General features: G+C 37.1%; 2 protein-coding genes and 1 non-coding gene across 6 annotated transcripts in view; 1 reads left to right on the top strand and 2 right to left on the bottom strand.

Moving 5' to 3' along the window:
• Positions 1 to 1269, bottom strand: part of LOC127882005 (uncharacterized) — a 146050-nt gene extending 144781 nt beyond the window's left edge. The window contains exons 1-2 of one of the 4 annotated variants that reach the window (XM_052430364.1): positions 1028 to 1269; positions 179 to 478 (exon numbers count right to left, since the gene is read on the bottom strand). In XM_052430364.1, the coding sequence (XP_052286324.1) occupies positions 179 to 214 (36 nt within the window). In that variant the 5' untranslated portion in view covers positions 215 to 478; positions 1028 to 1269. The remainder of the gene's footprint in view (positions 1 to 178; positions 479 to 1027) is intronic. The other 3 variants (XM_052430365.1, XM_052430366.1, XM_052430363.1) reach the window with 3 other exon arrangements.
• Positions 1270 to 3382: 2113 nt separating this feature from the next.
• On the top strand, positions 3383 to 3454 carry Trnae-cuc (transfer RNA glutamic acid (anticodon CUC)). Its single transcript has one exon. It is a non-coding gene; the product is annotated as a tRNA-Glu (tRNA).
• Positions 3455 to 7310: 3856 nt separating this feature from the next.
• Positions 7311 to 12568, bottom strand: LOC127882006 (uncharacterized). The gene is made up of 2 exons (XM_052430374.1): positions 11690 to 12568; positions 7311 to 8885 (listed from the first exon to the last, which is right to left on the bottom strand). Exons 1-2 carry the CDS (start codon positions 11930 to 11932, stop codon positions 7986 to 7988), a joined length of 1143 nt encoding a protein of 380 aa, XP_052286334.1. The 5' UTR covers positions 11933 to 12568; the 3' UTR covers positions 7311 to 7985.
• Positions 12569 to 12802: the final 234 nt, after the last annotated feature.

Genomic DNA, 12802 nt, shown 5'->3' with positions numbered 1-12802 from the left:
CGTGTCGTCCCTGATTAGCATGTGCACACTGCACAGGCGAATCTGGGACGACACTTTACGCACATGCATTATGCCAAGTTTTCTCAGAACGCGACACAAAGGATTCATAGAAGCGAAACACCATCAAACATATTAAGAAACACATCAGTAGAAACTTGTCGATTATTTCCTGTCTTACCTGTACATCATTGGCAGTCTGTTGTTTATCCGTCATTTTGATGCGAAATAAAACAGTCCACAATTCGTTAACAAAAAAATCCGCACTACACACTATTGCGTCCGAAGCTTAAACAAGTTTATAGGATAACTATGTCGCTCAGAAAACATCACAATTTAAACGATGCGTAGACATTCGATTCGAGCGTGTGTTTTTATGATGTTGACAGCGATAGCGACTGAACCGTCAAAAGCTATATTGACTGTAAAAGACTCAAGTTGCGCTTCAACCTCTCATCTTGCCATAATATTATGCAAAAGACTATATGTGAAAAGACACAAGTATCAAGTTACACCTCAACCTCTCAACATATCATTCCATTATGCAAAATATTATGTGAAAAGACTTAAAAACAATTTACTGTAAATGACCGACATACATGCATTTCTGCAAAGTATGTTATTTAAAACAGTTTCAATAAACTGCAATACTAAAAAAATCATGAGCAAAAGTTGACTTTCAAACACTTATCTAATACTTTTTTGTTTTCTCTTTTTTGAAGTAAGACATAACCGGTTTACCAAACTATAAATGATACAATCACTTTCAATAAAATTTACAATTAATAAGTGCATGGAAACAGTAATAGTTAACTGCTGATCATTCTATGAAATAAAGCAAACTGAAAGTTAAAAGTTTTGAGTTTTGAACTCACATTCGCTTTAAAATAATTCTTATTTACCAATGAAATTCGCCTTGAAATAGTTCGTATTTACCACTCTTATTCTCTTTTAAAACGTTCGTTCAAACATTTTATTTTGAAATAGTACGTATTAACAACTAAAATTAATTGAAGTAATACGTATAAACCACTGAAATTTGCTTTGATACTTCGTATTTACGACTCATTTTGGTTCAAATGTTTCGAATTTACTAATGTTATTCACTTCATTTAATTAGATAATTCATCTCAGCTCATCCTCAAAGCTTTAGCGTAGCCGTAGTAAAGTCCGGTGTAAGCTTTAATCTTCAAACTGTTGTCGCGTATTATAGTGATTTATAACCTCAAATTAACAATGTTATCATCGGTGTTACCCGGTCTGGTCGCTTAACTCCCTCTGTTTAATATCAAATGAATTCAACATTTAATACGTGGTTGCCGTAAGAGCAAAATGTCGTGCTTATGTTCAAATGTAATTAAGTGCTTTTGAAATGTCGAAGTAAGAGATCTTTGGCGGAAGGTCATTTTTCTAAACACTCGTGACATGAGCTCTTTCAACGTGTAAACAATATAGCGAATAACATTACAGTTTTAAAAGCATGACTCGGTCTTTGTTTTACTTGCCTAACGTTAATGCTACGTGAGTGAATTTATATTTAATATCAGACATATTAGGTCAATATATAATTCAGCTATATAATATTTGATAACAATACATGCAACAGATTTTTCTCTTTTTGCTATTTGTAAGTACATTCAATTATGTTCACGTAATGAAAAATAATGGATATATATAACATTTCGTAGTCCTCCTCCTCCTCCTCATCCTCCTTCGTCATCTCCTCCTTCTTCTCCTTCTCCTCCTCCTCCTCCCTATCATCATCGCCATCATCATCATCGTCATCATCATCATCATCATCATCATCATCATCATCATCATCATCATCATCATCATCATCATCATCATCATTATCATCATCATCATCATCATCATCATCATCATCATCATCATCATCATCATCATCATCATCATCATCATCATCATCATCCTTATCCTCATCATCATCATTTGCATCATCATTATCTTCATCCTCATCCTCCTCATCCTCCTAATCCTCCTCATAATCCTCCTCCTCCTCATTATCATCATGATCATCATCATTTATATTGAATAAAAAAAAATAAAAAAAATAATCATCATCATCATCATCAACGTCATCGTCGTCGTCTTCGTCATAATCATTATTATCGTCGTCGTCGTCGTCATCATCATCATCATCATCATTATCATCATCGTCGTTGTCATCATTATCGTCGTCGCCATCATCATCATTGTCGTCGTTTTCATGATCGTCATCAAAAGTAGTAGTACTTATCATAACATCATTTACTTTTTCCTTTTGTATGATCAAAATGTAGTAAACAATAATGTAAAATGACCTTTGAATTTCTTTGTCTATATTTTATTCTGCATTGAACGTTTAGGTATATTTGTTTATCATAAACAACAATTCCAAAACTAAAATCTATGTTAAATCATTATAATACTTACTCATCAGTATTTGTTTTCTTTGTGTGTGTTAAATATAATTTAATGGACTATGCTTGCCTATTCCGTAAAGTTTTAGTGCGTCAAAATAAGTGCATGGTTCTGGTTTTAACTAACTTACATACTAACTTAAAAACTATCCTCAGTCATACATTGGCCTTTTTCAAAATAGTGTACTTTTTACAGAATATATTGAACAAAGCCACCATTATATACAAAAACGATTCACCTATTATTCTATTTATCCTGTCACATTTACAACATTCGTTGAAATGTTTCTAAAATATATAGTTTTCCAGTATTTTGTGTTTTAATATTTAATATGGGAAAAAACACGCCGCAGCAAAAACATTGTGACGTCAAGTCATGCAAAACGCTTAGGCTAGCTTCCGTCTTGTTAAACAACACAGAAATAGAGTCAATCGTTATTAATTCAATACACAAAGACGAAATTATGCTGTTAAAATAATAATGTGTAAACAAACAGTGCTTTACATGTATTTTTTTTTAATTGAAAACAAGTTTATTAATAGAAAATAGTACAGGCGTGCGATATTCTCACAAATATCATAACTAAACCGAAAATTTGCGAATCTGAAACAACTATTTTTGTCAATTTTCCAAACCGTGAAAAGATCCCTTTAATATTTTCACGGAGCGTATATCTCATCTAGAGTCCGTGATATTTTGGATTCTCTATTTGATTGCGTGGTCTTAGAATGTATGAACTATTTGACTGAGGGTCATAATAAACTGAACTACGTTTCTTTTTCCCTTTCCGGATTGTTATCTTGTTATCTTTTTTGTTAAATCTCATGTTGCATTTATAGAAGACGATATTGTTCAAGGGTTAATGTACGAACACGTCGCACCTATAAATAGCGCGCAGCCGTACGCAATCGATAAACACCCGAATGTTATGTATATGTATAGATTAACAGCTCTGTGAGTCATATCCCAAATGGTCTAGTGGTTAGGATTCCGCCCTCTCACGGCGGCGGCCGGGGTTCGATTCCCCGTTTGGGAAGCTTCTTTTTAACTGAAAAAATCAGTGACACATTAATATTTTTACGAAAAAGTACTTTATCATGGATACGTACGAGGCTATTTAAGAATTGTGTTGTGTGTATGTGTATTAAACACGTCTTCCCGTAATAGGAAGCTTGTACCGCGTTTTTTCTGAACCGATGTAACTTTCGTATCATCCAAAGACATTTTATGAAATTAACAGATTACGAGGAATGTTAATGTTTAAACATTTATTTAGCGTTTAAGTAGGGGTCGCGTTGTAAATCGTCATACATTATGATTAAGTACATGTTTATATATGCGAGGTACAAAGTTAGTGTTTATGAGAATTCTTAAGCATTAAGGCGCCCAAAGAAAGTGAGGGAGCGCTCTAAATAGATATAGAGAATACAATCAAGAATGTTATTATACATATTTTATCATGGGCATTAGTTGAAAAGTCCAAACGGTGATCCCTTTTTTGAACTGTTGTCCTTGGTTTTGCCCTAATGGGCTTTATTCAACAAGTCGTCCCCCCTCCCCATCATCGGGCCACAGTTTCGACTGTAACACATACGCCAATGAACTAACTGGATAATATCAAACATTTTCTTTTGAAAAACAAAACCGCGATTGAGTAACGTTATAAAGAACAGCAATATGCACAGTTTGCACTCTCATAAACCGCTTATAACCTGTGATCATACCGTTGTTATTCATTTAGAAACAAGTAGCTGGCTTTATTGCAAACGGGTCTTTTTGCTGTGCATATTGATCAAACAAGACATATTCGATGTCTGATGTACAAAATGAACGAGGTAATAAATTCTACTTTATAGATTATGGTTACTTTGAACGTTTCTAAATCGCACTTAAGAGTCGCACTATTTTTGTTTTTGTTTACCATTCCAATCAAATTACGGCGTGATATGCTAGACAAGCAAATACTTGTAATTGTATCAGCACACTTTACCCACACACGATTAAAATGATGATGGTGATGATGATGATGGTGATGATGATGATGATCGCCCACAAATCGTTCAACAATCACTACAGCAACTCTTATGCATTGAGTTAAATACAAGTCTGAATAAGCTGTCGCTTGAAGACCGTGGCAATGTTACCAATATCCACAGAAATCCGAATTGCGCTTGTTGACAAAAAACTTAGACATAAACAATCAAACCAGCCAGCATGGACGTAATTAAAATTATACCCCGACCCTAGCTTCTATTACCGCTTTGTTTGCTGATCTTTCTTCAACGAAGGACTAAACGCTTTTTAATTATAACAACTACACATCTAAAAGAAAAACAGTTTAAGAAGCTGAATTGCTTGAATTCCATTTAATTCAGTGCTGAATATCTTTATACAAAAATATATATAATCTTTATAAATGTCACTTGTTAGGAGAAAACTGGGCTTAATTCATGTGCGTAAAGTGTCGTCCCAGATTAGCCTGTGCAGTCCGCACAGGCTAATCAGGGACGACACTTTCAGCTTTAATGGTATTTTTAGTTTCAAGGAAGTCTCTCCTTACCGAAATTCAAGTTTAGGCGGAAAGTATCGTCCCTGATTATCCTGTCCGGACTGCCCATGAATTAAGCCCAGTTTTGTCAGAACAAGACACAAATGAACAAGTTCTCAGTCCTCAAAAGCTTAAGCGTAGCCAAAGTTAAGTCCGGAATTAGTTCCACGAGTAAACCGTTGGCGCGGATTATAATGATTTATAACCTCTAATGAACATCGCTATCAGCAGTGTAACCCATTCTCATGTCTCCGCTGTTTAATGTCAAATGAATTCGACATTTAATACTCGTTGTCTATAAGAGCAACATGTCTTTGTGATGTTCAAATGTGATAAAGTGCTTCTGAAATATCACAGTAAAAGATCTTTGGGGGAGCCGAGGTTGCTAAACACTCGAGAGCGCCCATCATGTAAACACACTACCCAATGATATTTAAGTTTTTAAGCATGGTGCTTTTGTTTTGATATAATTTTTTAACAAAATAATTTCACGTGGAATTTAATGTTATACCTATTTGGTAAATTTATCATTCATTTATATTGAGAAATATGACATCAATTATATTAACTGGATGCATTGATAAAAGATTGCAACTCAATTTAGTTTTGAGCGCGTGTTTATTTCAGATTTTATTTACAGGTCATCGACCAGTCTTCACCATTACCTTACATGAAAACCAGCACTTGGGACCGCTCAGGGGAAACTATTTAATTTAAAGTCAAAGTGGATACAAAAATTATCCCGGCTCCCAGGGTACTCGTCAAAGTAATAATTGTAATCTAAAAAGACCAGTGCAAGGTGACCAACGAGACCTTACTGTTCACTGGTAGACAGTTAAATGACAATTCATGTCTGGTTGTCCCACCCATAAAATGACAAGGCTACTCCAGGCCAAGGGAGTGCTGACAATTATATAAAGATTTTCTTTCTGCTGCTCGCGCGCTGTGTAGCCTCTATGGCCGGCCCGCTCCTGACGTCACCAGCCGTCGACCCGAACCCAACGCGGTTTTTTCAGCACGTTGAGCGTACGGAGTACGTCCGTTTCTCGACAATTCCATTTTTTCACAGCCCATCCTCCTCAAAGTACTGGCCTGCCCCGCAGCTCCCGTCCCTCTTCCGACGATGTAATGAAACCACTATCCACCTATGGACAATTACCATTCCGCTTGGCGATTATTCCAAAGTATGGGAATGCGTGAAGTCAGCGGGAGAGGATGTCCGGCTCTAGGGATGACGGTACTCGCTGGATTAGCAGAGCCGCCAACAGACGTTCCCATTTCCGACCCTCCTCAGACGATGTAGCGAGTCCACTATCCAGCTACGGACCATTACCATTCCGCCTGCCGATTCTTCCTCGAAGTCTTTCAGGAAATGTTCTCTGCGTATGACTCTCGCCCCGGTCGTGCGCGCTCCACTTGCTGACCAAGATTAGGTTTTTTCCTTCTTATACATGCTTCTATACAATGCCCTGTTGTATTTCAATTAGTATTAATGAAATATCAAGTCGGGATTGAATTAAACAACAATCAATGGAAAATATTTTACTAGATTTAAAAAGTAGGTGTGTTTGATATTTAAATACATGCGTTTATTGAAATACAAGATCAGTATAATTTAATTAATATACCGGCAAGTTAAGTATTCTTCTTCGTGTGTCAATATTAATGTTGTATCAATTGTCGTAAAATAGATTAAACCAAGTCGGTATGTATGATAATAATATGACCTATCTTACTAATAAATAATATGTCTTACATACAACGAATAATTTTTGTCTTAAATGAACACAGTGGTTGTATTTAAAGAACCGTTTGATTATGTCTAGCGTTTGTGAACGTTTAGTGTTATAAAGGAACATTTATATATGGGCTGCGCTCTGTGAAAAGGGGGTTTAATGAATGTTCGTGAAGTGTTAACCCAGATTAGCATTTGTAGTCCGCACAGGCTATTTAGCCACGACACTTTCCGCCTAAACTGGATTTTTGCTAAGAAGAGACTTTCTGTTAACGAAAAATAACATATAAGCGGAACAAGTCGCCCCTGATTAGCCTGTGCGTACTGCACATGCTAATCTGGGACGACACTTTACGCAAATGCATTAAAAACCCCTTTTCAAAGAGCACGGCCCATATCTTTCTAAGTTATAACCGTAAAGCTTTAGAACAGCATTAGTTATTTCATGTAATAATAACTTATAATGTAAAAATATGGTCATTGTAAATAAAGTAACTGTTCGTTAACTATTTTAATTATTTACACAATCTGTTAACTCACATGTTGCACTTAAAACAAACTATGTTCCCTTACATCCCTCCTTTGCCTACATAGCAAACAAACAAAAACTCTGTTTTTTGGTACTAGCCGCAGGGACTCGCATACCGGCTGGTACTAGCCGCAGGGACTCGCATACCGGCTGTCCGTTTATTATTATACTTAAGATAATAACCATCATCAAAACGTCAAACATACATCACATAATACAATCTTTCTAACAGCCTTCATACAGTGACATTCTATGTAAATTTAGTTCAATACATATATCAATTATTCAATTTCATATATAATTTCCATAATATGAAATATTAACACATTATTTTAAAAAATAACATGTATACCGTGCGAGTTCCCAAAGCTGAATGACGAAAACTGACCACGTTTTAACCATGCACAAAAACCTCGTGCTTCTAGAGCGCCTCTAGCGGCAAATTCATACTGAAGGGAAAGTTATTTTCGACTCATTCAATAAATTTCAAACATCGAAAATTATATTTCCCTTACATCCCTCCTTTGCCTATATAGCAAACAAACAAAAACTCTGTTTTTTGGTACTAGCCGCAGGGACTCGCATACCGGCTGAATTAAAAGAACGGGCTACTAAACGTAACATAATTGTCAACAAATAAATATTATAACAATTGTTCTTAATAAATTACATAATTATAACAATTACAAACCTAAACACTTAGACACCCTTAGCCTGTCATCTATCGAATCCTTAACATAACCATCCTTAGCGGACTAACTGGACCATCGTACGTGACGCTTAAACAAACGGTCAGGAATACCCATGTTAGCTGCCGCTGTGGCTCCACCCGATCTCAATGAATGTAAACCATAACATTTTATATCACTTACAAAAGGTTTGATAGCATCAATTAAAAGTTTTCTTAAATTGCTGTATGATAAATGTTTATCACATTGCCTTAGTTTAAAACATTCTTTTGTTTTTGACAGTTGAGAGAAGACAAAACATTCTGAATCACTTGGTATCTTAGCCCACACTGGGCATAAAACAGTACCAGTTCTAACTAAAGGCCCCCAGGCTCCATCCCGATACTTGTCGGTCTTGGATGACTGAATAAAAATACTCATATACATTGGGTAAATAATAATATCACATCTCTTTAAATTCAACAACTCACTACTTCTTAAAAATGCAGCATAGGAAAGTAACAGTGCACAAATTGTCCTTTGATTAAACACATTATTTTCTTTATACAAACAGTGAAAAACTTGTTCAAGTACAGATACAGAAATTGGTTCTTTTCTAGTCGAATGTTTGCTTAGTCTCCTCATAGCAGACTCTAACACATTTTTAACTAAATTAGAATCGGTTGGTGATTGTAAGTCCAACAAGTCATGATACCACTTTATACTATAAAAAGCATTCACAATAGGACATGGTGACTGAGCAGTTTGAATTAAAGATGTCATATATAAAGCCACATGAAACGCCTTGGCGGGAAAAGTATCCTCACTGGTTAAGTTATTACTCAAAGCCCAATCACACCACCTTTTAAACCCCCTTCTGTATGCCTCTGATGTGTTCATAGCTCTTGATTCTTTGAGTAACTCCGGCAGCAAGGACACTCCCCCCACCAAGACGTCAGGCAGCGCGTTTATGTCATCTGCATGTCTCTGAAAAAAACAGATGTAAACACACAAATGTATGTTAATAAAAAGTTCAAAACAAACTAATACATCCCAATGTATATTAATAACCCGACAGCCGATACCGGCTTAAACGCACATTCCCACACCTGGTGTGTAACAAGCCACCGTGGCTTCTATTAAGACAAACGCCTTAACCGCTGAACCATCAGCACATACTCATTCACGAGTAAAATTAACAACATATTTAAACACACAAATTCGTGTTTATAAAAACTTTAACATTAACACACTCATTAAAACAACAACAACAGACAAATGCATTAATTTATAATACAACCACGACAACCGATACCGGCACGTCGCACCGTGCTTAAACGCACGTTCCCACACCTGGTCTGTAACAAGCCACTGTGGCTTCAATTAAGACAAGCGCCTTAACCGCTGAACACATCAGCGCATACTCATTCACGAGTAAAATTAACAACATATGTAAACCGACAACTTCGTGTTAATAAAAAATTCAACATAAACACACACATTTAAAAAAACAGACAAATACATTCCAATTTCTATTACAACCACTACAGCCGATACCGACACCTCGTATCGTGCTTACACGCACGTTCCCACACCTTGTGTGTTACAGGTCACTGTAAAATGGCAAGCGCCATAACCGCTGTACACCTCAGCGCATACTCATTAACCATGCACGAAAACCTCGTGCTCCCGAAAACCTCGTGCTCCCTCTTTTGAATTTAGGGCAAAAACAGAATTAGTTATATAGGGAAACACCTTATTCATGATATGGTAAATTACACATGACGAGTAGAGCCTTTAAAACTCAACGAAAAAAGCAATCATTCTGAACCGCAGGTTTTCTGTACAAATATTCCAACACCATTTCTGCATGGTGTATATGAATCTTTATTTGAAGGCAAAAAGATAAAATCTTTAACAAATGCACTAAAGTCGCCAGAATTATCACATATAAGTAGCCAAAAACTAGCCGATTTCCATTCTGGCGCAACCAAAACGCCTTTCGCTTTACAATACGCCATTTTACTCAAAACTCTGGGAATAAGAGTAACAGGAGGAACGTACAGCCCAAAAATCATACTCCAGTCAAATGTAAATGCATCGATATCTGCAGATTTAGGGCACCAAAATCTACTAAAGAATGTTAAAACTTTAGCATTATGTTCTGACGCAAAAACATCTACATCTAAATGGCCCCATTTACTTTGCAACATTTCAAATACATTTAAACCAATTCCCCAGTCATCCGTCTCTACAATCTTAGATAAATAATCTGCCAAACCGTTCTCTTCTCTCGGAATCCATTCAACTTCTAAATGAATTGAATTTTTCGCTGTTAATTGGAATATTTTGATAGCTAAATCTTGTAGATCCTTTTTCATAGAACCTTTTTTAATAACACTACAAACTCCCTGATTGTCTGTAAACCATTTAATGCGGTGACTTGCAAGCACATCAATTAATGACTTTAAAACTCTATAAACTCCACAAAGTTCCCGCCAAGTAGAAGACATTTTAGTCTCCTCTGACGACCATGACCCATGCGCCACACCATTCACCGTCCCTACCTCATATCCGGCATAAGACACAGCAGATGCATCACTGTATACTACTTTTGAGCACGCGCCAGTAGCAACAAGCAATCTTTTGTTAAGCAAATTGAGCGTTTCTCTCCAAAATGCCAATTGCTCTACACTATCGATTGACAACTTAACGTACGCATTCCACGTGCACTCTTTCGCAACATCGATACTCAAATATCTAGTCATTATTTGAGCTACAGGGCCAATTACAATACTCATAGAAATAATTTGACCAATAAAACTAGCTACTTTTCTTACTGGCAAATATACAGAGCCCAATAAACTCTTGATGGTATTCATAGCCTTGCTAATTCTTCTTTCAGGAATTCTTATTGAAAACTCTCTCATATTAATATTAACACCCAGCCACTCCATTTCCGGTACTGGCTCCCAGATACATTTATCTACATTAGGGATAAACCCAGAGAGAAGCAAATCTTGCTTTATATCAGACGCAAGCTTTTTCGTCTCCTCATAATTATCATGTGTAACAAAACCATCATCCAAGAACATAATAACTCGTTATCCTTCGCCCCTCCACTTTGCTATAAGTGGCCTTGTAAGCTTAGTGAAAAAATAAGGTGCTACACCCAACCCGAATGCAAGAACCTTGAACCTAAAGTAACTGACTACACCATGATCATCTTCAAACGAAAACCCAAGGTAAGTTGTATGTTCAGGATATATATCCACAAAATGGTAAGCAGAATGTAAATCAAACTTTATCATAAATCCCCCTTCTTTAACAAACATCAAACCTAATCTCAAATCCTCATATTTAACCGATTGTTTCCATACGTGTTTATTTACCCATCTCAGATCCAAAATGAGACGCTTTTTACCATTACTATGAATGGATACAGAAAGTGGATTAACAACACGAGGAGGGACATCTGTTTTTTCTACCAAATCCCGATCTAACAAATCTGTAATTGCTTTCCTTACAAACTCCCTATTATCACGTGCTGATTTATTGTTTTTAAGCAATACGCTTTCGGGTAAAGAATACAATGGAATCTTATAACCGTGTTCTATAGAATCAATAATAAATTGATTGGCGCCAATGTTTTTCCAAAATTGGATATGTTCTTTCAATCTATTTTTAACAATAATGTCTTTCTGACCTTGCTCGTAAATAAAATAATCATTAGTAAATCTGTCATTTTGCTCATCTTTAAATACAGCACTTTCGGTCACGGGTGGGCTCACCTCAGTGGCATCAGTACTTCCTGGCCTGAGCGCTCGCTTGCTGCCCTCTGGTGGTGGGGCAAGTCCGCCGGATATTACCGACCTGTCCACACGCGAAGCATGGCCCGAGCTGGGGACCCCATCCAGAGTAGCCACGAAAAGAACCAATCGACGGTGGTGTGGGCCTCTGTGGTAACGGGTACGGCGCCGGACGTGTTCCTGCCTGTCCCTCAAGCAACTGCCGGAGTGCGTCCGAGTGTCCATACAGGACGGCTGGCTTTTTCTTTAACTTCGCCTGCTTAACCTTCTTTTTCTTTAGAGCTTTAGAATCCGCCCTATTGATGCTCGACTCGTCATCAGAGTCACTCGCGAGGGGGTTCTGTTCATACTGTTTGACAGTTTCCCACCCGCTTCTGACGTTTCCGCTATCCTTATGTGTTTATTTCTCGTGTGAATTTTCTTGGCAACCTCCGATAAAACTTCCTTTGCGTAGTCGCTTTTCTGGTTTTCAATTGCCCACATGCATTGCTGGATTCCTTCATGGACATCACAATTGAAATCATATTGCTGTTTGTTTCCTTCATATTTCCATTTAATGTCATTATGGTCTTGTTTAGACGACACTGGTAAACTAACTTGCTGTTTCAAAGAAGTTATATCAACTTGCTGTTTCTGTAATTCAAACAGAATTTCCTTTAAATTGTAATTTATGTCTTCCGAACACGTGGCTCGCTCCATGTCGTCCATTGTGTAAACCCCAGCCGAAAAATAGCATGTATACCGTGCGAGTTCCCAAAGCTGAATGACGAAATCTGACCACGTTTCAACCATGCACGAAAACCTCGTGCTTCTAGAGCGCCTCTAGCGGCAAATTCATACTGAAGGGAAAGTAATTTTCGACTCATTCAATAAACTTCAAACATCGAAAGTTATATTTATTATGTAGAAGGCATGTACAAACACGTCCCACAAATTATAGGCGCACAACCGACCGAATGGATAATTGTAGATTAACAGCTTCAGTATACCATCTCCCAAGTGGTCTAGTGGTTAGGATTCCGCCCTCTCACGGCGGCGGCCGGGATTCGATTCCCCGTGTTGGAAGCATCTTTTTACTGAAAAAAGATAAGAATA

Source organism: Dreissena polymorpha, chromosome 5, assembly GCF_020536995.1.
Source record: "Dreissena polymorpha isolate Duluth1 chromosome 5, UMN_Dpol_1.0, whole genome shotgun sequence".
In the NCBI taxonomy this organism is placed as follows: Eukaryota; Metazoa; Mollusca; class Bivalvia; order Myida; family Dreissenidae; genus Dreissena; species Dreissena polymorpha.
Note: the sequence above shows the minus strand (reverse complement) of the source record. Positions and strands in the feature narration are given on the sequence as shown.

What these genes read in the sequence shown, in the direction of transcription:
- LOC127882006 (XM_052430374.1), bottom strand. Translation starts at nt 11,932, where the DNA reads ATGGACACTCGGACGCACTCCGGCAGTTGCTTGAGGGACAGGCAGGAA. An exon ending in GAAGTACTGATGCCACTGAG is followed by an intron (nt 8,886 to 11,689) that starts GTGAGCCCACCC and finishes TGTTTTTTTCAG; the next exon opens with AGACATGCAGATGACATAAA.